The sequence below is a fragment of the Dendropsophus ebraccatus genome, chromosome 1 (genome assembly GCF_027789765.1).
Source record: "Dendropsophus ebraccatus isolate aDenEbr1 chromosome 1, aDenEbr1.pat, whole genome shotgun sequence".
NCBI lineage: Eukaryota > Metazoa > Chordata > Amphibia > Anura > Hylidae > Dendropsophus > Dendropsophus ebraccatus.
This window is the reverse complement of record NC_091454.1, coordinates 135,487,535-135,514,178: the sequence shown is the minus strand read 5'-3', so window position 1 is coordinate 135,514,178 and position 26,644 is coordinate 135,487,535. Positions and strand designations below refer to the sequence as shown.

The 26,644-nt window shown below is 46.1% G+C and overlaps 1 protein-coding gene across 10 annotated transcripts in view; it reads left to right on the top strand.

Moving 5' to 3' along the window:
* The window catches only part of AHCYL2 (adenosylhomocysteinase like 2), an 86,756-nt gene that overhangs the window by 22,908 nt on the left and 37,204 nt on the right, over positions 1-26,644 (top strand). For 3 of the 10 annotated variants that reach the window (XM_069979382.1, XM_069979374.1, XM_069979385.1), the window contains exon 1: positions 21,813-22,025. The exons of the other annotated variants lie outside the window; for them this stretch is intronic. In XM_069979382.1, coding sequence (XP_069835483.1) covers positions 21,969-22,025 — 57 coding nt within the window. In that variant the 5' untranslated portion in view covers positions 21,813-21,968. Of the gene's footprint in view, positions 1-21,812; positions 22,026-26,644 lie in introns of those variants that run through there. 10 annotated transcript variants of the gene reach the window in all.

The window sequence follows — 26,644 nt, the reverse complement described above, 5'->3', positions numbered from 1 at the left end:
TATAGCCCATTGCTTTGTATTGGGCAATTTACATGTTCATTGTTTTCACGGATCTCCAATCCGTACTGTTTACTGAGGAAGTCCATGTGACGGAACGCGTGGGATGCTTGTCCTAACCCACTGAGTGATGGCCATGTCAGTGATATTATACTAGAATACCCCTATTTGCACTTTTTTTTGCACTTGCATTTTGATTTTTGCATTGGTGTTACATATTAGTCTATTAGGCAGTATATTGCATCACATTGTTTACATATATACTCGTTCTGATTATTGCATATATTCATTCTTCTTATAGGTATTATTCATTCATTTATTTAATTAATTAATTCATATTTGTTCATTTTCTGTGATCATGGTCATTACATAAAGATATTGTTCAGTGGGTTGGGTTCCACATGGCCAGATTTGGGCCAGTGGTTTGTCTGTATTTTTATTTGTTTTTAATAGCATTTATGTATAATAAAAATTGCTATTTATTTGAGTTATTCGTGAGGTGCAGTCCATCTTTTCAGTCCTTTTCTTCTTTGGGATGTATGTTTTCTTTGGATTGTTAGGACTTGCACTTGAGCATTGTCCACATGGTGCCAGTCCGATTACAATATAGTACCGTTTAAAAATAACTCTGAATGGAAGCACCGATCTGATTCTACATAGAAATCAATAAGATCCGTGTTTTTCACGGATGTACACGGATGTGACATGTTCATCCATGAAAAACATGCATGTGATGTAATCAATGTAATTTAAAATGCTTTAAAACAGAGATGTAAAAAAAACCGGACACAGATGACAAAACGGACTGTTTTGCACGGATCATGGAAGTAGCTAGCAGACCACAATGACGGACCAGGAAAAACACTGAACGTGTGAATGCAGCCTAAAAGTGAACTCATTGAAGGGCTAGCAAATGGTGAACACGGCTTTTAGTTATTAAGGAGAATGTTTAAAAATAATTAAAAAATTGATGGGCTGTTTGATATTTAGTTGGGTGCCAATATCCTTCAGGGGATCACAGAGGGTCCCATAGACAAAGACCCCCACTTATCATGAAGTGATGTCTTATCCTAGTGATAGACTTTCACTATGTAAAGCTGGGTTTACATTTATAGGGTACAAACCCACTTGATGTATTTGCTGCGTGAATCAGTCTTAAAAATAAGCAGGCAAAACGCAGGTTGGCTTTATACAATTGTTCTGCGTTAAAATACACAGTTGCGTATTTTTGAAGCGTGAAGCTACATGCGTTTTTCGCACAGGTTGTTAACAACTGATGCTTTGCTAACAACAAGCTTCACGCTTCAAAAATACGCAATTGCGTATTTTAACGCAGAACAATTGTATAAAGCCAACCTGCGTTTTGCCTGCTTATTTTTAAGACTGATTCACGCAGCAAATACGTCAAGTGGGTTTGTACCCATAGGGTAGCTTCACACGTACCGGATTCGTAGCGGATTTCACGCTGCAAGTTTGCAGTGAAATCCGCTGCGGATCCTGAAGTGTGGACCTTAATGGCCATTCTACAAGCGCTGATTATCAAGTAAAGGCCCTATGACATGGGCTGACCTGTCAGATCGGTGCTCGCTTGCCCCTTGTTCCCCATTTGCAAGAGGGGACTCTCCGGATAGCCCATAGGAGATAGCACTGGTCTGCTGTCACTGCTCCTGTTACGCTGAGCGACGGCCAGTGGACGGTCAGGTTTTTTTTTTTTTTTTTTTTTTAAACATGTTAAAAGCTAAGGATCAGCCGACATTGTGCATGTCAGCTGATCGTTCCCTATTAACAGGAGCTTTTACACCAAGCCATTATTGACCGTAACGGACGATAATTACTTGGTGTTATAGGGCCTTTAACCCCTTAACGACATCGGGCGTAAGTATACGCCCCCGCAGGGTGGGCTTTAACGCAAACGGGTGTATACTTACGCCCGATGTTTCCCCGATCGCTGTGTGTTCACACACAGCGGTCGGGGAAGATGGCCTGCTATAATGTATAGCAGGCCATCGCTGCTCGTCGGCACGGGGGGTGATTAACCCCTCCCGTGCCGACAATCGCTGCTATATGCTGATCTATACAGATCAGCATATAGCAGCTGAAAGCAATGGCGAAAGCAGCTGAAAGCAATCGCCATTAGTGTCCCCACCAAAGATGGCGCCGATGCCACCCCCACGATCGCCGTGATAGGCCGGCCAGTACCGGCCGGCCCATCATGGCGATCAAACTGTAAAAAAAAACAGTTTTGTCGCGTTCTGCACCCCTCAGCTAGGTAGCTGAGGGGTGTAGAACAGGTGTGTGTGGTGCAGGTGTACCATACTCACCTGATCTGGGCGTCCGGAGCGACGATCTGCGGTCCGCGCCGTCCTCGCGTCTTCTTCGGGGCACTTCCGGGTTCGGTCGTCCAGCGTCGGAAATCTTCGTAATAGCTCGGGTCCTCGTGTTCGGCGGGCCTCGGTAATCTCCGGCAGCGTCTCTCTACCGCCCCCTAGCGGCTGATCAGTGAATATCATTCACTGATCAGTTGCTTTGGGTTAAAAAGATTTTTTTTTTTTCCAGTTTTTTTTCTCTTTTTTTTTTTTGTGCCCTAACGCCGCTGAGTGCTGATCAGCATCGCACGTAAGTGCGCCGCTGATCAGCAACTCCTCCTTTTTGGCGTAGGGGCGTTTTTTCCCCCACTATATCCTACCGCCACTGGCTGCTGATAAGTGCCGCACATAAGTGCGGCATTTAGCAGCAGCTTCTTTCTTGGCAAAGGGATATTTTTTCTTACTGTCAAAAAAACACGTAAAAAACACTACACTACACTACATGAAATAAAGTTTTACACTACACCACTACACATTTACATACCCCATATACCAATCCCCATATAAAGATGGCCCCCAAGATGTTTTCGGTGTCGGACGCATACGTTATTATTGCCTCCGACACCGAAACAGCCAGTGAGGATGAATAGGGGGATCCTTATTTCCTCCATTCATCCTCATCATCCAGTGACGTGTCTGGGGGTAGCGTACGCTGCCCCCCAGACACGTCTTTTCCGCCAGTACCGTCCCAATAAGAGATGAATGTATGGCGTGAAATTCTACACACTCTGTGAGAGTACCTCAGGGTACACTTAAAGATCCAGGGTACGTGCACACTGCGGAATGGCGAAGGATAACCCTTTGCGCATTCCGCAGCTGGCACCCGCCGGCGGACTGATGGAGGCGAGCGTCTCCACCCGTGTCATAGACTCCATTCTATGCACGGGCGGATTCCGTCGTCCGTCCAAAGAATGAACACATTGGACAGAGGGCAGAATCCGCCCGTGCATAGAATGGAGTGTGACACGAGTGGAGACGCGCGCCTCCAACAGTCCGCCGGCGGGTGCCAGCTGCGGAATGCACAAAGGGTTATCCTTTGCCATTCCGCAGTGTGCACATACCCTTAGAGTGTATGAAGGAAGGGACACCCGAATCCAGCCCCCAGATGCCACCCCCACCCCCCATCCTCGGAGTTAGTGGGTAGATCGTTCGGGAACTGATCTTCCCACTGCTGGATAAAGGTCACCACCTGTACGGGGATAACTTTTATACCAGCACCCCCTCTTCCGGTCCCTCGCTGCCCGAGCTACTGTAACTTGCGGCACGATCCGTAAATATCAGAAGCCGTAATAAAGCCCTAATATTTAGCAGCCATGGAGCGGACCCAGCGCTTCTGGATATGAAGGACCCCATATCGCACCAGGACAACATTTTCCAGGTGACGTCCCCCACACTGGAAAACAGGAGACCCCACTGGGGTAACAGGGGGATCAGGAAGGACACTATTTTCCAGTGTGACACCTGTCCTGATCGCCCCGGCCTCTGCATACTGGATCGCTTCAAGGCGTACCACACGTCATTGGAGATCTACATTATCTAAATTCTGTCCCTTATTCCTATTTCAGGGGTCACGTTGATCCAGGGTTATTCTGGTCGCCATTATGGAGTCAGGAAGGAATTTTTCCCCTGTGATGAGGCTACTGTCTTCTGCCTTACGAGGGTTTTTTTTTTGCCTTCCTCTGGATCAACACAGGTTGAGTTTGATGGACACCTGTCATTTTCAACCTTATAAACCAATAATTGGCCTAATACCCCCAAATAAATTAGAATTGTCCCTTTTCCCCAGCTAAGTAGGTATGGCCGCCATTCCCATTAGAGGATGCCATGATGCAATTACAAAGCCTCTGTGCGGCCAGGACAGTAGAAACACCCCACAAGTGACCCCATTCTGGAAACTACACCCCATAAGGAATCTAACGAGGGGGGCAGTGGGGATATGGCCCCCTGGTGACGGCCACATTTGGGCCGTGAAAATGAAAAAATTTTATTTTTTATTTTCATGGCACATGTTCCACTTATGTGCCCGTCACCAGTGGGGTCCATATGCTCACTGCACCCCTTGTTGGATTCCTTATGGGGTGTAGTTTCCAGAATGGGGTCACTTGTGGGGGATTTCTACTGTCCTGGCAGCACAGGAGCTTTGTAATTGCGACATGGCCTCCATCCTCCATTTTAGCCTCTAAATGGCGCTCTGTCCCTTTGGTGGCTTGCCCTATGCCCATATGGCACATTATGTCCACATGTGGGGTATTTTCGTACTCAGGGGAAATTACCCTACACGTTTTGTGTTCACTTTCTTTTTTAACCCCTTGTGGAAAAGGGGAAAATCAAGGCTAGACCAACACTTAGTGTAAAAAAGGGGTTAAAAGATAAAAAAACACTAAATGTGTAGAGCAATTTCCCCTGAGTACGGAAATACCCCACATGTGTACATAAAGCGCCGTGCGGGCGCAGGGTAAGTCTCCAAAGGGAAGGAGCGCCATTTGGCTTTTTGAGGCTGGATTTGGCTGGAATGGATTTCGAGGGGCCATGTTGCATTTAAAAGGCCTCTGTGTTGCCAAGACAGTTGAAACCCCCCACAAGTGACCCCATTATGGAAACTACACCCCTCAAGGAATGTAACAAGGGGTGTAGTGAGCATATGGACCCCACTGGTGACGGGCACAAATGTGGAACAATGTGGCGTGAAAATGATATATTACATTTTTTACACTATAATGTTGGTTTAGCCTTGAATTTATCATTTTCACAAGGGGTTAAAAGATAAAAAAAAACACACATACACACACAAAATGTGTAGAGCAATTCCCCCTGAGTCCGTAAATACCCCACATGTGGACATAAAGCGCCATGTGGGTGCAGGGCAAGCCTCTGAAGGGAAGGAGCGCAATTTGGATTTTGGAGGTTGGATTTGGCTAGAATGGATGATGAACGCCATGTCACATTTACAGAGCCCTCGTGCTGCCAAAACACTGGAAACCCCCCACAAGTGACCCCATTCTGGAAACTACACCCCTCAAGGAATCTAACAAGGGGTGCAGTGAGGATATTGACCCCTTGATGATGGCACATTTGTGCCGTGAAAGTGAAAAAATGAAATTTTTTCCCTTTCACGTCACATTGTTCCACATTTGTGCCCGTCACCAGTGGGGCCCATATCCTCATTGCACCCCTTGTTAGATTCCTTGAGGGGTGTAGTTTCCAGAATGGGGTCACTTGTGGGGGGTTTCCAGTGTCTTGGCAGCACGAGGGCTCTGTGAATGCGACGTGGCCCTTGAAATCCTTTCCAGTGAAATTCAGCTTCCAAAAGCCAATTGGCGCTCCTTCCCTTTGGAGGCTCGTCCTGCGCCTGCTTGGCACTTTATGTCCACATGTGGGGTATTTCCGTACTCGGGAGAAACTGCGCTACATGTTTGGTGTTTTTTTTTTTTTTTCTTTTATCCCCTTGTAAAAATGAAAAATTGAAGGCTAGAACAACATTTTAATGTAAAAAATAGAATTTTTCCTTTTTTTTACACCACATTGTTCTGAAAATCTGCGAAGCACCTGTGGGGTCCAAATGCTCACCGCACCCCTTGTTACATTTCTTGAGGGGTGCAGTTTTCTAAATGGTGTCCCTTTTAGGGGTGTTTTTTAGGTTTTGGTACCCCAGAGCCTCTGCCAACCTGAAGTGGTACAGTCAGAAATGACCAAATATAACGGAGCCATTGAAATTCACTAGGCGCTCCTTTATATCTGAGGCTTGTGGTTGCGTCAAATAGCGCAATAGGGTCACATATGGGGTATTTCTATAAACTGCAGAAACGGGGCAATGAATATTGGGGTGCATTTCTCTGGTAATAGGTTTATCATTATGAAAGATATTGAATTACAATAAAATCTCTGCACAGAAAATAAAAATTTTCAAATTTCTTACACACTTCGCTTTTATTTCTGTGACTCCCCTAAAGGGTTAAAAAACTTTCTGGATGTGCTTTTGCAGAGTTTGGGGGGTGCAGTTTCTGAAATGGGGTGCTTTGTGGGGCTTTCTAACATACAGGCCCCTCAAATACACTTTGAACCTGAACAGGTCCCTAAAAATATCTGATTTTGAAATTTTACGGAAAATGTGGAAATTTGCTGCTAATGTTTTAAGCTTCCTATTGTCTAAAAAAAAAAGAAATATTGTTTAATAAATGTCGCCAATATAAAGTAGACATGTTGCTAATGCTATTTAATATATAATTTATGTGGCATAACCATTTTCTGTATAAGCAGAAAGGTTTAAAAGTTTGAAAAATGCATTTTTTCACAATTTTTCACTTTATTTTGGTGTTTTTCATAAAGATTCGTTATGAGTATCGACTCCATTTTACCAGAAATGTAAAGTACAATATGTCACGAGAAAACAATCTCAGAATCAGCCGGATAGGTAAAAGCATCCCGAAGTTATTAATGAATAAAGTGACACTGGTCATATTCATAAAATTTGTCTCTGTCCTTAAGGCCATTTCAGGCTCTGTCCTTAAGGGGTTAAAGGGGTACTTAAGTGAAAATATTTCTTTCAAATCAACTGGTTTCAGAAAGTTATGTAGCTTTAATTTACTTCTGTTTAAAAATCTCAAGTCTTCCCATACTTATCAGCTGCTGCATGTCCTACAGGAAGTGGTGTATTCTTTTCAGTCTGACACAGTGCTCTCTGCTGACATCTGTCCGATTTTTAAATAGAAGTAAATTACAAATCTTTAACTTTCTGAAACCAGTTTATTTGAAAGAGATTTTCGCTGGACAACCCTTTTAATGAGCATTCCTAGGACCGTGTACAAGGGCCAGCCAACAAACAAGCTCTTGTTTATCAGGTGACTGGATGATTTGAATGTGAAAATCCACAGAGTGCCCTGATTTTCATTTTATCTGTGCATAAGTTTTTAACCCTATTCACTTGTATTGCACTGTAAATGTCAATGGATTTTGGGTGGGTCAGCAGTGTCTGTATCTGTCCACCCTCTTTGCAGGACCCATTACATTGGGTGCCAACTGTGCACCACAGACTCTATTGACGTCTAATGGGGTCTGTTGGGTTCCAGTATGGCGTCCATCATCTTGTTTGGAAGAATAGCACAACATGCTACTTTCCTTCATGTAAGATCTGATGACACTATGAATAGAGCTTCTTATGGTGCGTTCACACAGATTTATCTGACAGATTTTTGAAGCCAAAACCAGGGACAGACTATAAACTGGGAACAGATCGTAAGGGAATTTCACCTCTTTTCCAATCCATCCCTTGCTTTGGCTTCAGAAATCTGTCAGATAACTCTGTGTGTGTGTAAACACACCATAAGGGTACAAATACGCAGCAGATTTGATACTGTGTTCAGTTATTTAGATCTAATCTGCTGCGTATCGCAGCAGTAAATACGCAGCGTATATGCCGTGTGTGTTTGCACCCTTAGGGTGCTATTCAGCGGGCCGATGGGGGCCCGATAATAACTGTAAACGAGCTCTGATCTGCTACATCGGTGCTCGTTTACTGAGCTTATTACATGGCCCGATTATCGTTTAACAAGGGCTGCAGGGACATCGTTACCCATGTCCTTGCATCTATCCATCCCATCTATCCAGGCTGCAGGGCTCCTCTTGCGGTCTTTTTCTCCCCGGGTCCCGCGTGCTCCAGCTTCAGAATGGCCTGTCTCAGCTGACAGGCCGCTTAGCCAATCACTGGCAGTGGCGGTCCCGGCTAGTGATTGGCTGAGTGGCCTGGTGTGGTCAGAGCCTTGCATGTAGTTCTGTGTTGCTGAACCTATGACAGCACCACTTGTTTGCACCTTTTCTTTCCCCCTTTTCTTTCCCTTTAGTTGTGGTTTTCTTGGTAGTTGGTAAAAGCCCAGTGTAGTACATATGCCTTACATATAAATGCATTTGTGAACTTTTGTAAAGAATTGTGCCTGCCCCCTACATGGTGGGTATGTACCATATTTATATGTTTTGAATGCTGTGGCTTCAGATGATGCCGGCTTGGTGATAATGCAAGGCTGTTCTTCCTCACGACCAGGTTACGGTGCCTTGTGTCTTCAGTGTCCCCTTTGTGTTGCTCATACAAAGCCTCTTTTTGTTTAGAGCAATTTAACTGTTCTCCTGGCAACAGATGTGCTTATCGGAGAGTAACTGAGCTCCATAGACGCCACGGAGGATTAACAAATAGGAAAGCAGAGGCTGTAATTACAGTAAAAAGCACAATTTGCCTTTTCATATGGATTCAGAGGAGAACCTTGCTATTCTAGGCTTGCTAGGAGATTCCTATGTCAAGTTGCGTCTATGGAATTTTTTGAATATCTGGTTTGGAGTCCTTGTAAAGCGTTATTTGTGTTATTGCATGGCTAGCCTTTATCTGATAACAGGAAAGCTTCCAAGACCACTTAGATTAATGCGATGACCCGTGCAGAAATGGCCTCTAAACCATTTACAGTATAGACAACAATACAGTTCAGTACAGACAAAAAATATACACATGACCTTTCTTTTTATAGGGGTTGTCCAGCAAAAAAAAACTTTTTCTTTCAAATCAACTGGTATCAGAAAGTTATATAGATTTTTAGAAACCCCAAAAAAGTCTGCCACAAAATAATACGTTTGCAATTCAAATATTAAATATCAACCAAAGAAAAAAATTGCAGAACTAATATGTGAATAAAACATATTTCTTTATTTAAATCAATAATAAATTACATAATTATCAGCATGAGATACACAGAAGTACAAAACTGGAGAGGGGAATAGATGTCAGTGGGGTATATGTGACTAAGGATAAATAATAAGTAAACAGTATAAAGGGGAACACCCCGTGTAAGGCACAGCGTCAGGGCTAACACACAACAGAAGGAATGAGATAAAATAGCAAAACACAGAATGGAAAGGGGTGAGCACCAGCTATCACACTGACATCTTACCACTCTCCAGCACAGACAGGCCTTGTACTTATTGTTTGCTGGGCAAATTAGTGGGTTTATTTTGTTCCACTATATACACTTGTTTGCCCTGTGTGTTAGCCCTGCACATACAGGAGGTTATCTAAAGCTGTGCCTTTCATGGGGTGTTCCCCCATTATACTGTTTTACTTATTATTTATCCTTAGTCACATATACCCCACTGACATCTATTCCTCTCTCCAGTTTTGTACTTCTGTGTATCTTATGCTGCTAATTATGTAATTTATTATTGATTTACATAAAGAAATATGTTTTATTCACATATTAGTCCTGCAATTTTTTCTTTGGTTGATATATAGATTTGTAATTTACTTCTATTTAAAAATCTCAAGTCTTACCATATTTATCATCTGCTGTATGTCCTGCAGGAAATGTTCTCTCTCCAGTCTGACACAGTGCTTTCTGCTGACATCTCTGGCCGAGACAGGAACTGTCCAGAGCAGGAGAGGTTTTCTATGGAGATTCATAGAAAACCGAGACAAACTTCCTGTCTCGGCCAGAGATGTCAGCAGAGAGCACTGTGTCAGACTGAAAATAAAACATTTCCTGCAGGACATCTAGAAGTATGGGAAGACTTGAGATTTTTTTTTTAATAGAAGTAAATTACAAATCTATATAACTTTCTGACACCAGTTGATTTGAAAGAAAAAGATTTTCACTGGATAGCCCCTTTTAAAGTAATCCTGAAGTCTTTCAGTTTTTAATTCTGACTACTATAAAACTGTACAGGTGACCCTTACTATTCTGTACACATCTTTTTCCATTACTGCCGTCCTCATCACAGATCCCACCCTACTAAATGACTGCTGCACAGGCCACAGAGCATACCTAGAAAACTATCCCATTTATGTGAATAAAGGTCTGTAAAAAAAAAAAAGTCTATGGATATTTAATTTTGTATGCATATTCATGGTAACCTACTACTTATGGTGCGTTTACACAGAAAGATTATCTGACAGATTATCTGCCAAAGATTTGAAGCCAAGGCCAGGAGTGGATTTGAAAAGAGGAGAAATCTCAGGGTTTCCTTTATGACCTGATCTCTGTTTATAGTCTGTTCCTGGCTTTGGCTTCAAATCTTTGGCAGATAATCTGTCAGATAATCTTTCTGTGTAAACGCACCATTATGCTTAGTTTACACAGAGCGATTATTGGCCCGATCGTACGATTAACGATTTCAAAGTAACGATTTTTTTTATAACGATCAGCGTTTAGACGATACCATACATCGTACGGGAAAAACATTTTGAGATTGCGCGCCCGGGCCCCCGCCCTCCGCCCGGCTCCCCTCTTCAGCCAATCATTGCACTGAAGAGCGGAGCCGGGGATGTGGAAGACCTGCTACGCGGAGCAGGTAAAGTATGGTCGCGGCGGGGGCGAATGGAGCGGGGGGCGGGGGCGCAGCGATCAGAGCGGGCGGGGGTGGCGATCGAGCGATTTTGCAGTAGGAGAGGGGATAAGCGTTTGACTTCAGGATTCATCTTTCTTTCTTGTCTCCTGTCTATGTTCAATGCTGGTTTAAAGATATGCTGATGTATACCATGATGTGCCTAAAGCTGGTCCATTGAGATTAATAAACTGAATATTCATTAAATTTTCTGAATGTACAGGTATACTGTACATAACCGATGCCAAACCTTTCATGTTAGTACAGTGTACTAATTTTTTTTATATAAATCTCTACATTCGGATTAAGGAATAATCTGACATTGTACACATGCACACATACTGAGACACACACACACACACACACACACACACACACACACACATCTAATTATACAGACACACACAGACACATACTTCAAGGGCACTACCCGGCTCTTAAGGCCCTATTGCATGTAATAGCGCCGGCAGTGAGCGGGGAACAAGGAGCAAGCGAGCATTGAAGTTTTCTAGTTTATTATAAATGTATACAGTGTGCATGTGTAGACCCTACATATAAGCATATAGACTAGAGTTTACACTATCTCTAATCTATGTTTTACTACCTATAGTCTATGCTTATCTGTACAGTTTACATGCATATTGCATACATCTATAATAAACTCTATAGAAAACTTCTAGAGAGCCTAACATTTCTGCTTCTCTCTGCAGCTTTCTGCATGTTGGAGCCTCTAGTGACAGGCAGGAAGAGAGCCAATCCGGGAGCTCACTAGGACCGATCCTTACCACTTACAGTGCAGGGAGAGGGGGGGCCCATGACTTTACAGTAGTGGAGTGAAAGAAGGGGCCCTGCTGCCGTTCTTTTATCACTAGAGCACCATGGAAGGCAGCTGAGGGCCCCCCGATCTCCCGATAATAGGGAGAGGCTTAACAGGAGGCCCACCTCCAGCTCGGGGTCCTTCAAAGGGGGGCTGGCCCACCGGGGGATCCCCCGGCTACCCAGTGGCCCAGTCCAAGGCTGTTTAGGGATATGCTTTACAGCAAGCCTCATGGATTTGTAGGACACAATAGACAGAAACTGTCCCATTCAGATGAATGAGCAAGGCTTCTGGGCATGCTCAGTGATCTTTATAGAGGCCATTCTACAGGGAGGGGGCGCCAAGTTGTGAGTCTATGTACCTAGTTATCTATATACTGGTGTCTATGTTTATAAGAAGGGAACTGCTGGGAGGTGAGCTGTACAGAACAGGTTTAGGTCTAGTAGCAAGAATGAAAACTGCAAGAAAAATGGAAGAAAACTTCACAAAAAATTCTTTAAACCTATGTTAAACATAAAACCTTGAAGAGGCCACTTCATGATCACACATTCCTTTTATTCTCATGGCCCGCTGTGGGTACATGGCAGTGTATGTTGGCATGTGTTTTGCAAGTATCTGGTGATGGATGGCAACTACTAGATGTGAATGGGGCCCTAGAGTTCACAGCCTTTTGTTGCCGCTATACATTTCTGATCTAGACCCAAGTCAATGGGGGGGGGGGGGGGGGGGAGATTCCACCTTTTGTATCCAAGTTTTTAGTGTTTCCAAGTTTTCCGAATAGTCGTCTGTTGTCATAGTGTCTTTTCTGGGATCTGTGTGCCAGCAAGCACTTCTCAGTGCTTTAGAGAGCAGAATTAGTGTTCTTGGCATTGCCTCAGTAAACTTGCAGTCCATTATTCCTTTTTTACAATGGCCATCTTCCGGCCCTTTCTTTGCTGCTGTGACCTCCTGTGCTGCTTCTTCCACTCAATGTGCGTGTTGAATAAGAGTGTTGGGTCAGCAGAGATACATATATGCTTGTGATTACCCCTGTAAGGTATTATATATACCTTCCTGATTGGTTTGGACGTGGACTTCAGTATATTTTGTGGCCAACTATACAACATTTCTGGCTTACATATTAGTATGGGCCAAGGACTCTAAAACACCTACATGATTCACCTTCACAAGCCTCTCCCCCTCTTTCCCAATTCAGGCTTCAACTGGCCATCACTGGGAACACTGTCCCTGTTGTCTGCTAAGTAGTAGGAGCCCCCTGACAATGGATGTTAAGGTTACTGGTAACTAAAGACTAGTAAGCTCAGTGTCCATTGTTAGAAATCTATATGAAGGCCTGTTGGTGAATGGGACCAGAGAAAAGCAGGTGTGAACATACAGGAAAGACTTGCACTCTCCAAGGCTTTTATTTAAAAAAAAAAAACCATGCAGTAAACCTGCATGCTAAGAGTTTTAGGCTGGGTACAGCCCACATTTTGCAGCGTGATACTGAAAAATGCATGTATTGAAACCTGGGCGCACATTTTCACATTTTCACATTTCAGATATGCCAGAGGGGAGTGTATTACATAGGAAATCGCATCAGAAATATTGGTTACCATTTAGCCCCCTGGATTTGGGCAAATCTTTGTCCATGACCATAGTCGGAACAGTACAATATGTGGTATAAATCTGAAGGTATAATCAATTGCTGTAATGTATTGTACAGCATGTTTCCACTATGGCAAAAGTATGTCATGTGAAAATACCCTTGATATTAAAACCCACTCAACTACTGTTGCTGAAGTTGGTGTAGGTGAGCTGTGACGCAGGATTCATTTAGCTCTATAGTAATAAGGTTGCTTTGTTAATGATCTGCAGCATTCCCATCAGTCTTCCTCTTATCTGAATAAAGATTAATTGTCACGCTCCCCCACTGCCAGCTTCCCCTCTGTTCCACTAAACTCAATGCATCATGAGCGCTCTGGGAATGTACAGGGATAAAGTGCGACACCTTGACTTCTGTTTGCTGTTGACCCCATTTTTCACAGTGCAGTCTTAGGCATTATGTGATTCCCACGCAGCAGTCCTTTATAACATGCATTCAGAGTAACCAAATGGTTTGCACTCCATCTAGTGGTTAATTGGGAGTACTGCTAATTTAAGGAAAGAAACAAATGTATGTTTTTGTAAGGATCATGAAATGTGTTCACGTTTTACATTGGAGCCTAGCTTCAAATGTGTTTTCCTATCTTGCCAAGTTAACTATGTGATCACTGGGGGTCTGACTCCAAAAATAAGGGTCCATTTTGCTGGGGATGCTGTGCGCAGGGGCCAACCGGTCAGATCCCTTGCAGTCAGATTATCACATATCCTGTGGATATGGTATATTTTTGCTTATATACATTGGGTCAGAATAAGCAAAGTTATATGATTGTTTGGGTGTGAGCAGCATAAAAAAAAATTATATATTTGTATTCTAGTTTCACAAAGACTCGTGCACATGACCTTGCATGGCATGCATTTTTTTTTTTTTTTTTTTAGAATAAAGCCCTTGCGGTTGTATGTTTGCAGACTGCTATTCTGCTGACTCTTTATACTATGCAGATGATCTCTGCACCGTCGAGTGTGCACAGATTGGTGGCCATGAACTTGAGCGCTGCTGCAGTGTTTACATGCAATTTACATTGTGAAGCCTTAAAGGAAAAAGGCAAGTTCCAAATGGCACCTTAGCCAATCAGATTATTCAGGACCTATTGGAAAGGAATACAGGTGAAATATGCTGCTCAAAAAAATAAGGGGAACACTCAAATAACACAATCATTGAATACATATGTTCTGTACAAAGTTGAATGTGCTGACAACAAAATCACACACACAAATAATCAATGGAAATCACATTAATTAAAAAGGATGTACCACATGGTACGGCCTCTTTAACCTGACACAGGGATAGAATGGCGCCGACACAGGGATAGAATGGCGCCGTCACAGGGAAGCCGGTGCTGTGGTCCGTTTTTTGAACGGTTCCCCTTGACGGCGCCGTTCTTTCCATGGTTACCGGCTTTGATTCTAACGGAGCCGCGTCATAGAGGGGAGGGAATTCCCTCTCACTGGGGGCGGGCCGGCCGACCTCCAGTGCTGGAGCACCGGCCGGTAACCGTGGAAAGAACGGCGCCGTGCAGGGGAACCGGGCCGTGGTTCGGAAAACGGACCGCGGCACCAGTTTCCCCGTGACGGCAGCATTCTATCCCTGTGTCAGGTTAAAGAGGACGTACCTGGTGGTACATCCCTCTTTAACCAATGGAGACCTGGATTTGGAGTCACACACAATTGAAGTGGAAAAACACACTCCAGGCTGATCCAACTTTGTAATGTCCTTAGAACAAGTCAAAATGAGGCTCCGTATTTTGTGTGGCCTCCCTACAACGCCTGGGCATGCTCCTGATGAGGTTGCGGATAGTCTCCTGAGGCATCTCCTCCCAGACCTGGACTAAAGAATCCACCAACTCCTGGACAGTCTGTAGTGCAATGTGACGGTAGATGGAGGGAGACGTGGTGATCCAGATGTGCTTAATCGGATTCGGGTCTGGAAAACAGGCGGGCCACTCCATAGCTTCAATGCCTTCATCTTGCAGGAACTGCTGACACACTCCAGCCACATGAGATCTAGCATTGTCCTGCTTTAGGAGGAACCCAGGGCCAATTGCACCAGCATATGATCTCACAAGGGGTCTGAGGATCTCATCCACCCCACACCATTACTGACCCACTGCCATACTAGTCATGCTGAAGGATGTTGTAGGCAGCAGATCGCTTTCCACGGCGTCTCCAGTCACATGTGCTCAGTGTGAACCTGCTTTCATCTGTGAGGAGCACAGGGCATTGGTGGTGAATTTGCCAATCCTGGTGTTCTCCGGCAAATGCCAAGCATCCTGCGCAGTGTTTGGCTGTGAGCACAACCCCCATCTCTGGACATTGAGCCCTCATACCATCCTCATAGTCGTTTTCTAACCGTTTGTGCAGACACATGTACATTTGTGGCCTGCTGGAGGTCATTTAGCAGGGCTCTGGCAGTGCTGCTCCTGTTCCATAAGAAGTGCCTGCGCTCCACCTCTCCACTGAGGTTGCAATGACATTCAAACGAACACGACTGAATCAGCGCCTCTTGGGTAATAGCCCATTAAACCAATGAGTGAGTAGGGACAGAAGTCCCAGTGCTTGGCAAGCACTTGGTTGCTGGAGGTAAATCAGTGCTCAGCCAGAACACAAAAAACACCTTGCTAATATTGTGTAGGACCTGCCAAAAAAACTTACACTTTTAAAGGCCTTATTCCAATGTTCTGGGCATGGTCGGTAAACACAGACTATGTGCTACAGAGTGGAGTTGGGACTTCCCGACATTAATTATGACACTGTGAGCTCCAAAACTCTGTTCTGTAGCTTGTCATACATATTTACAGACTGTGCACAGAACAGGGGAAAAAGGCCTAAAGGGGTTATCCAGTGTGGGGGCACTTTTTGGGGGGGACCGGGGAGGAGGTGGCTGAAATAAGATGTCCACTCGCCTCCCCGATTCCAGCGGCGGGTCACTCATCGCGGCGCTCCGGTCCCCGGCCGCTTCCTAGTGTCTGACGCCGCCCAAGACGCTACGTCTCAGGGCTGCTCAGCCACTCAGTAAAGGAGGCGGGATCCGAGCGGACTTCAAACGGATCCCGCCTCCCTTGCTGAGCGGCCCTGAGACGTATCGTCTCGGGCGGCGTCAGACACCAGAAAGCGGCCGGGGACCGGAGCACCGCGATGAGTGACCCACCGCTGGAACCTCCTCCCCGGTCCCCCCCAAAAAGTGCCCCACGCTGGATAACCCCTTAACTTTTTTTAGAAGTTTAGATCAGTCTGGGCCTTCATGCCCAAGCTGATTGCTAGAACTTACTGGGAGAAGTATGTGGCTGGGAGCTGCCTTCCCTCGCTCTGTGCACTCGTCCTGTAACCATTACATTATGGGTTTGTCTTGGTCACATGTTACAGAGCTGGGATAGGTCACAGTTAGTGTACTTTTCTCGGCTTGTTCTAGGAACCGAAAATTTTTATATGAAATAGTGCTGCGTTTTGACAGGGTGGCATAAAACCGCCACCAACAGAGATGTAAATGGAGTGTTGGGAATTGGAAGCCAGGTCTACAGCTTGAAACCTTGTCATATTCATGAGCTGCTGTGATGAAGAATGTACTTGGTCTGCAACAAAGGTAGTATGTGTCAAAGAGCCGTCCACATGAATAACAGGCCCCAAGGTTTCCCATCTGAACCATGTCCAGACTATCACACTGCCTTCACTGCCATGTCTTTTGTCCATAGTGCGTGCTGGTGCCATCTCTTCCCCACATAGGTGACATGTGCACCTGACTATCCACATGATGCACAACACTGTAATTCATCATACTAGGCTGCCCCTGTTCCATTGCTCCGTAGTTCATTTCTGACATTCAGATGCCTTTGTTCCATGAGATCACACCAGAAAGGCTAGCCTTCATTCCCCACATGCATCTAAAGGCCTTTAGTGCCTATGACCCCGTCTCTCGGTTTGTTGATGTTGTCTATGTGTTCCCTTTTGGTAGGTGCTAACCACTGCATTCTGGGTCCTTTTTCCTGCCTCCAGCACATCAACTATTAACTGTTCATTTGCTTCCTACCCATTGACAAGCACCATTGGCATAATATAATCACTTCTTTTATGTTATGTAACTTTCCAGAAAGCTATTCTGACACGTGGTGGATACACTACAGATTTGCTACGGATTTTCTAATTCAATCAGGAATTCAAAGTCTGCAACAAATCTGCAATGGGTCTGTGCATGTGAACATGCCATTATACTGTTCATCACCACATTTCCTCCAGGTACCTGAGAAGGGCCAGGGGTGCAGCTCTGTAAATCTCCTCCAGGTACCTGAGAAGGGCCAGGGGTGCAGCTCTGTAAATCTCCTCCAGGTACCTGAGAAGGGCCAGGGGTGCAGCTCTGTAAATCTCCTCCAGGTACCTGAGAAGGGCCAGGGGTGCAGCTCTGTAAATCTCCTCCAGGTACCTGATAAGGGCCAGGGGTGCAGCTCTGTAAATCTCCTCCAGGTACCTGAGAAGGGCCAGGGGTGCAGCTCTGTACATTTCCTCCAGGTACCTGAGAAGGGCCAGGGGTGCAGCTCTGTAAATCTCCTCCAGGTACCTGAGAAGGGCCAGGGGTGCAGCTCTGTAAATCTCCTCCAGGTACCTGAGAAGGGCCAGGGGTGCAGCTCTGTAAATCTCCTCCAGGTACCTGAGAAGGGCCAGGGGTGCAGCTCTGTAAATCTCCTCCAGGTACCTGATAAGGGCCAGGGGTGCAGCTCTGTAAATCTCCTCCAGGTACCTGAGAAGGGCCAGGGGTGCAGCTCTGTACATTTCCTCCAGGTACCTGAGAAGGGCCAGGGGTGCAGCTCTGTAAATCTCCTCCAGGTACCTGATAAGGGGCAGGGGTGCAGCTCTGTAAATTTCTTCCAGGTACCTGATAAGGGGCAGGGGTGCAGCTCTGTAAATCTCCTCCAGGTACCTGAGAAGGGCCAGGGGTGCAGCTCTGTACATTTCCTCCAGGTACCTGAGAAGGGCCAGGGGTGCAGCTCTGTAAATCTCCTCCAGGTACCTGAGAAGGGCCAGGGGTGCAGCTCTGTACATTTCCTCCAGGTACCTGAGAAGGGCCAGGGGTGCAGCTCTGTAAATCTCCTCCAGGTACCTGAGAAGGGGCAGGGGTGCAGCTCTGTAAATCTCCTCCAGGTACCTGAGAAGGGCCAGGGGTGCAGCTCTGTAAATCTCCTCCAGGTACCTGAGAAGGGCCAGGGGTGCAGCTCTGTAAATCTCCTCCAGGTACCTGAGAAGGGCCAGGGGTGCAGCTCTGTAAATCTCCTCCAGGTACCTGAGAAGGGCCAGGGGTGCAGCTCTGTAAATCTCCTCCAGGTACCTGAGAAGGGCCAGGGGTGCAGCTCTGTAAATCTCCTCCAGGTACCTGAGAAGGGCCAGGGGTGCAGCTCTGTACATTTCCTCCAGGTACCTGAGAAGGGCCAGGGGTGCAGCTCTGTAAATCTCCTCCAGGTACCTGATAAGGGCCAGGGGTGCAGCTCTGTAAATTTCTTCCAGGTACCTGATAAGGGGCAGGGGTGCAGCTCTGTAAATCTCCTCCAGGTACCTGAGAAGGGCCAGGGGTGCAGCTCTGTACATTTCCTCCAGGTACCTGAGAAGGGCCAGGGGTGCAGCTCTGTAAATCTCCTCCAGGTACCTGAGAAGGGCCAGGGGTGCAGCTCTGTACATTTCCTCCAGGTACCTGAGAAGGGCCAGGGGTGCAGCTCTGTAAATCTCCTCCAGGTACCTGAGAAGGGCCAGGGGTGCAGCTCTGTAAATCTCCTCCAGGTACCTGAGAAGGGCCAGGGGTGCAGCTCTGTAAATCTCCTCCAGGTACCTGAGAAGGGCCAGGGGTGCAGCTCTGTAAATCTCCTCCAGGTACCTGAGAAGGGCCAGGGGTGCAGCTCTGTAAATCTCCTCCAGGTACCTGAGAAGGGGCAGGGGTGCAGCTCTGTACATTTCCTCCAGGTACCTGAGAAGGGCCAGGGGTGCAGCTCTGTAAATCTCCTCCAGGTACCTGAGAAGGGGCAGGGGTGCAGCTCTGTAAATCTCCTCCAGGTACCTGAGAAGGGCCAGGGGTGCAGCTCTGTAAATCTCCTCCAGGTACCTGAGAAGGGCCAGGGGTGCAGCTCTGTAAATCTCCTCCAGGTCCCTGAGAAGGGCCAGGGGTGCAGCTCTGTAAATCTCCTCCAGGTACCTGAGAAGGGGCAGGGGTGCAGCTCTGTACATTTCCTCCAGGTACCTGAGAAGGGCCAGGGGTGCAGCTCTGTAAATCTCCTCCAGGTACCTGAGAAGGGGCAGGGGTGCAGCTCTGTAAATCTCCTCCAGGTACCTGAGAAGGGGCAGGGGTGCAGCTCTGTAAATCTCCTCCAGGTACCTGAGAAGGGCCAGGGGTGCAGCTCTGTAAATCTCCTCCAGGTACCTGAGAAGGGCCAGGGGTGCAGCTCTGTAAATCTCCTCCAGGTACCTGAGAAGGGCCAGGGGTGCAGCTCTGTAAATCTCCTCCAGGTACCTGAGAAGGGCCAGGGGTGCAGCTCTGTAAATCTCCTCCAGGTACCTGAGAAGGGCCAGGGGTGCAGCTCTGTAAATCTCCTCCAGGTACCTGAGAAGGGCCAGGGGTGCAGCTCTGTAAATCTCCTCCAGGTACCTGAGAAGGGCCAGGGGTGCAGCTCTGTAAATCTCCTCCAGGTACCTGAGAAGGGCCAGGGGTGCAGCTCTGTAAATCTCCTCCAGGTACCTGAGAAGGGCCAGGGGTGCAGCTCTGTAAATCTCCTCCAGGTACCTGAGAAGGGCCAGGGGTGCAGCTCTGTACATTTCCTCCAGGTACCTGAGAAGGGCCAGGGGTGCAGCTCTGTACATCTCCTCCAGGTACCTGAGAAGGGCCAGGGGTGCAGCTCTGTAAATCTCCTCCAGGTACCTGAGAAGGGCCAGGGGTGCAGCTCTGTACATTTCCTCCAGGTACCTGAGAAGGGGCAGGGGTGCAGCTCTGTACATTTCCTCCAGGTACCTGAGAAGGGCCAGGGGTGCAGCTCTGTAAATCTCCTCCAGGTACCTGAGAAGGGCCAGGGGTGCAGCTCTGTAAATCTCCTCCAGGTACCTGAGAAGGGCCAGGGGTGCAGCTCTGTAAATCTCCTCCAGGTACCTGAGAAGGGCCAGGGGTGCAGCTCTGTACATTTCCTCCAGGTACCTGAGAAGGGCCAGGGGTGCAGCTCTGTACATTTCCTCCAGGTACCTGAGAAGGGCCAGGGGTGCAGCTCTGTAAATCTCCTCCAGGTACCTGAGAAGGGCCAGGGGTGCAGCTCTGTACATTTCCTCCAGGTACCTGAGAAGGGCCAGGGGTGCAGCTCTGTAAATCTCCTCCAGGTACCTGAGAAGGGCCAGGGGTGCAGCTCTGTACATTTCCTCCAGGTACCTGAGAAGGGGCAGGGGTGCAGCTCTGTACATTTCCTCCAGGTACCTGAGAAGGGGCAGGGGTGCAGCTCTGTAAATCTCCTCCAGGTACCTGAGAAGGGCCAGGGGTGCAGCTCTGTAAATCTCCTCCAGGTACCTGAGAAGGGGCAGGGGTGCAGCTCTGTAAATCTCCTCCAGGTACCTGAGAAGGGCCAGGGGTGCAGCTCTGTACATTTCCTCCAGGTACCTGAGAAGGGCCAGGGGTGCAGCTCTGTACATTTCCTCCAGGTACCTGAGAAGGGCCAGGGGTGCAGCTCTGTAAATCTCCTCCAGGTACCTGAGAAGGGCCAGGGGTGCAGCTCTGTACATTTCCTCCAGGTACCTGAGAAGGGGCAGGGATGCAGCTCTGTAAATCTCCTCCAGGTACCTGAGAAGGGCCAGGGGTGCAGCTCTGTAAATCTCCTCCAGGTACCTGAGAAGGGCCAGGGGTGCAGCTCTGTAAATCTCCTCCAGGTACCTGAGAAGGGCCAGGGGTGCAGCTCTGTACATTTCCTCCAGGTACCTGAGAAGGGGCAGGGGTGCAGCTCTGTAAATCTCCTCCAGGTACCTGAGAAGGGCCAGGGGTGCAGCTCTGTAAATCTCCTCCAGGTACCTGAGAAGGGGCAGGGGTGCAGCTCTGTAAATCTCCTCCAGGTACCTGAGAAGTGCCAGGGGTGCAGCTCTGTACATTTCCTCCAGGTACTTGAGAAGGGCCAGGGGTGCAGCTCTGTAAATCTCCTCCAGGTACCTGAGAAGGGCCAGGGGTGCAGCTCTGTAAATCTCCTCCAGGTACCTGAGAAGGGCCAGGGGTGCAGCTCTGTAAATCTCCTCCAGGTACCTGAGAAGGGCCAGGGGTGCAGCTCTGTACATTTCCTCCAGGTACCTGAGAAGGGGCAGGGGTGCAGCTCTGTAAATCTCCTCCAGGTACCTGAGAAGGGGCAGGGGTGCAGCTCTGTAAATTTCCTCCAGGTACCTGAGAAGGGGCAGGGGTGCAGCTCTGTAATTTTTTTCCATGTTACTTCTTGACCTTGATTGGATTTATTGGCGTTGGAGCCAGAGATTTCAATGAGTCATTGTTTTAGAGTATTGACTTTACAAAGGGCAGATCCTACCAATAGTGTAAGGAGGAATGTGAGATAGTATGTGATGTGAGGAGGGGCCTGTCAGATTTCCTATGTCACAGCAAGCATCCTATAACCGTGCAGCCTGAGCGTGCACACCACTCTCCAGGATCTTGGAGTATAGTGGAGTGTTTGTGCACACTTAGAGAGCAGGGGGGAGGCTGGATCCCACTTAAGCTCCTGGACTGGCTTTGGCAGTGTAGTATAAAACACAGAGCTTTTCTCTTCACATCCTTGTGCGTTAGAGCTGAAACTTTTGCAGGTGAAGTCATGGAGAGGACAGACAGTACACAAGACACCACCGCCTTTAATATGCCCGACTGGATGGTAAGCATTGATCCCTGCCTACTAAGACTGGTAAATGACTTGTAGGGTTGATAATTGTTACAGATATATGTGTAGATACAAGGATATGTGTATATATTGATGTCTATAGAGAGATCCTCATATTTCTGGGTAACTTAAAACCAATTCCAAACTCATATGACTAAGTAAATCTAGATAATGTTTAGATACACTTGTAGTATAGTCTTTAAGCTATAAAACATAACATTACAGGCTGATTTATTCAGAACTGTGCAAGTGCTTTTACCATATGAGTACATACTGTATATAGTACTTGTATCCATTCCTAGTCTTCCTGCATCGGTCTGGAGATGGATCTTCCCTAGTGTGGATGGAATGCATTGTACCATTGTACCACTTAATCTTCATTTTGATAATGTTATCATAATGTACTTTGAAAGGAAAAGGAGTAACGTGTACTTAACCTTGGGTTGGGAGCCTTATAGGTGGTGACTGTATCCATAGCTGCAACCTTTTTTTCCCCTGAAACTGTTAAAATGGCAAATTACATTCTATTTGATTACCAGACATTGTTGTTGCAAAAGATATAAATTACTGCAGAAAATACAATTTACATTGGGTACAAGTTATAAATCTGAAATGTATAATGGTTAGGATTTGTTCTAAAGACTGAACCGTACAGAGTTTTTGAGCCAGACTTGAGGGGATATAAGTAAAGGGCTTATACTCATGCTGCCCCCCCGGCTGGAGCCTCTTCTGGCTTTGGCTCCAGACACTGCATCAGAAACCTCCATGTGTGTCTTCAGCCTAGAGATAACTGCGTTTAGCCCTGTCATTTACATGTATAGTTCTGTTATGCACTTGCATGGGTTCTTATCTTAGGCCTCATCCACACATCAGTTTCTTCTGGGACCTCAGAAATCATGATCAGCAATGTCCTGGAGAAACCATTAGTGTGGCATCACAAGATGATAGGAAGGAAATAAGTGTGTACTGTGAGGAGCCTGCATAGGGCTTGCTAGGCAATGCTTCAGTAAAAAACAGATGGCACACGGATGGTGCATCCTAATATCTTCTATATCTGAGAGTTCCTCAAACATGGACCATAAAAGTGCAGGTCCTTCCTTTTTCATGGAACAGATCAGTGGTCAAAAAAAGTTAAAAAAAAAAAAAAAAAAAAAAGCCCAAATCAGTCAGTATGTGTAAACCTGAATTAAGGCTATGGCCACACTTTTTGATGCAGGTGTTTTTAAAACTTAATGTTTAAAGTAGACTTCCTTTAAAGCGTGAAGATTTGGAATAGTAATGGGGGCCACATTGCTTGTGTCTGGCCGTAGCAGCAGTCATCTGAATGTTTGCTTATAGCTCAGCTCCTAGCAACCTGTGGGTCCTCGGCTCCAGGCTACACGAACAGCGGGATAGGGGAACATGTTTGGCAGGACTTAGGCCACAGTGTCATGTTATAGTGAAAATAAATGTAGGTTTAGATCCTTGACTGATTTATTCATAAATTAATAACATTATTCATTCTGCCTTCCTGCTCTGTGCAATTCTTTTCTCTTTAAAATCTTTTTTTAGCTTCTGTTTTTATAGTATGTGTGGAATAGACTTTAATAAAAACCCAAAGAGATATAATAGGGATGTTACATTCTTCTAGCAGTTTTATAGTCAGTCTTATGACAGCCATACACATTAAATAGCTGCACAAATGCAGTTTCCTCATACATATAATACTTATTTCTGTGCAGAGCCTGAAGGAAGCTCCACTCGACCATGTTGGCTGTCTCTGGATATGTGCTGTCGGGTGCCAGGCTTTAGTGTAGCTTGTGGGGGGAGTTTGGCTGACCAAGTCTGTAAAAAAAAAAAAAAAAAACTACAAAAAAACGTACTTGAAGAATCTGTTGAGGATGACCTCTCCTGGGTATTGATTGTTGAAAACTGTTTGTATCCCCTTTACTGAAATGTCTTCATCCCACTTGTCCCTTGTTTAAACTTAAGTCTGCTATTGCATATGAATATATTGCCAGATTTGCAACGTCTTCCTACAAGACAGATAATAGCTCCTTCACCATGGGGCCAGTGTGGTGCCAGCCATCTTATGTTTACCTGGAGGAGGAGTTCTGCTCTGGGAGGTCGGCTTAGACATAGAGAGGCCTCAACTTTTTCTAGAGATCATTATGGTTGAAATAACTTTCCTTATTACCTAGTGTTACCATAAAATATGTGGGAATGCAGAGCAGGCAATGATTTAGTCTAGCTTTTCAAGTGGATTAGTCTCCTGGCAACCAGTTACCAAAAGAACATAAACTCCATTGACTGTCATCTATTTTCTGGGTATTATACTTTGCTTCTTATCCAGTGCCAGTCTCCGGTGAGGTGGAGGTTTAAGTTCTTGAAAGCATGTAGGTGGTTAAAGTGAGGGCAGCGGTAATGTGAGAGCGCGGATCAGGAGATCTGAAGGAATGTGGCTGGGCAGAGTAGGTAGCACAGGTGAGTCGGCTAGAATAACACTTGGCCCCTTCTCCTGTCAATGGTACATATGCTTGATAGGTGAGTTTCTATGGGTTTATTCTACTGCAGAAAGCCAAGCTGGAAGGTCCGGACCACACAGGCCATGACAACTGAATAATCAGGCTTGTTCTATATTGCTGCTAGGTGTCTTTAGTTGTTGTCTGTGACTTTAGTGTTCTTATATGTCTTAAGGCAATGCTGTCAGTGCATGTGTGACCTGCTATTATCTGTCTTATGGATGCTATAGTACATAGTTATTGTCTTAGCCTATGTTTGTGTGCAGTGCATGGTTTCGATGTGCGCTATACAGGACCTTCTTCCTAAGATTACAAGGAAATTTGGGGGGAATTGCTTTTATAAATGTAATGCTTTCCCTCACCATCCTATTTACTGTTCTGGTTGCCTGAAGGTAGTAAGACACTCAGACAGCAGCGGCTTTGCTTAGATTTATTAGTGTATTATTCTCCTGTATGTTACTTACAAAGAGCAAACTGATAAGGAGTATAAGGCATAAGGCAGGCTGAGCATAAAGCTAGTCAGGGACCTAAAGCTTTGCCATTGATCTGTGCAGGGATCTGATATTCTTTACTAGTCACTAGAAAATCTCAGCAGCTATGCCATTTATTTCCCATATGGAGAATGTTCCTCATGGGTGTCTGACCACTTCCTCCACCTGGTTCAGTAAGTATTAGGTCAGGTTTGCACTGATACAGCGATCCGGCTCAGTTTCTCTTGGCGCAGAAGCAAAGCCATACCAAGGGACACCTCTCGCAGTGTTCTTGTGCATGTTGTCTCCAACAAAAATTCCTCAGTTGTCAGACACCCTCTTTTTTTTTTTCATTTTCATTTTTATCAGTTGTTAGAGTTGCCGTGCACAAGAACGCTGCAAGATGTGTTCTTCCGTATGGCTTTTCCAGCATAATTTTCTGGTAAAATGAGGATGCAGGACCACCTTATGAATGTAAACCCAGCCTCAGTGAACAATTGGCACTTACAGTAGGGAGTGAGTGATCATACTTAGTGATCCAGTCGCCCACTTCCTGCAGGATAGAGTTGCCGGTTGTAAAATATATGTAAAAAAAAATACCTTTCAAAGTGACCTCAGTGTATGTAAAATTTAAATCATGGAGGTGGAGCTTCTCAAGCTTTGCCTCACTGTCACACCTCAGTCTGGTGTACACTTGCACCCCCTGCTGACCTGTATCAGAATCCAGTGCAGGTGTTCTCCTTCAGTGGTGCAAGCGCAGCGAGGGAGTGACGTTGTGGTCTGTCACTCTGCCCCCACCGTGAAGAAGAACACAATACTATTGTGGGATTTCAATCCATGCCGGGTGACCTACCAAGCTAATGCATCAGCAGGGTGACAGGATTGTAAACCATGGATTATGTTGGGACTTGAGCTTAAAAAAGCCCCACTTCTATTACACTGCCATACACAGTACAGCACAGTACAGACCATCCTGCTGGTACAGGCGGATTAGTCACCTGGAATAAACAGGCCAGCGCACGTGCTCGGACAGCACTCCATTCATTCTTTATAGGGCTTTTGAACGTTATCTGCTGCTGAACTCAGCAGGTCCCAAAGCCCCATAAAGAACTAAAGAAGCTCTGTCCACTGTTAATTCTAGGAACAGTTTTCTCCCCCACGGCTTGGAATTGGCTTGCTGTGCCCCATCTTGTGGACAGGGAATAACATCTTGAGATGATTATCCCCTTTAAGAGGACATGGACAGCCTTTGCCATCTAGGAGCCACCAAAGAAGCTAAAAGGTGGATGGTTTCACACACAGAATTTTGTCTCTCTATTTATTCAGTTTTTTGGGCATAAGGGGCGGTTGCATAATTTATCTCCTTCCTGATGAATCCACTTTTGGCTTTAACTAAACAAAAAAAAAATTCCTACACACCTGACCTCATGTATGATCCTAATTGTGATCCATAGCTGTGCTAAGTAACCTGAGATCTGGTCTCACTGTTCTAGTCCATGACATTTCCAATGTATTGTATTATGCAATGACAACGATTAGCACATGTTTGTTTAGTAATGTGACTTTTAATAGTGTCATTTAGTGTGCCAGTCTTGTGGAACAGGGTGTGGGTGGCCATTTGTACAGCCAGGAATACCTGCAG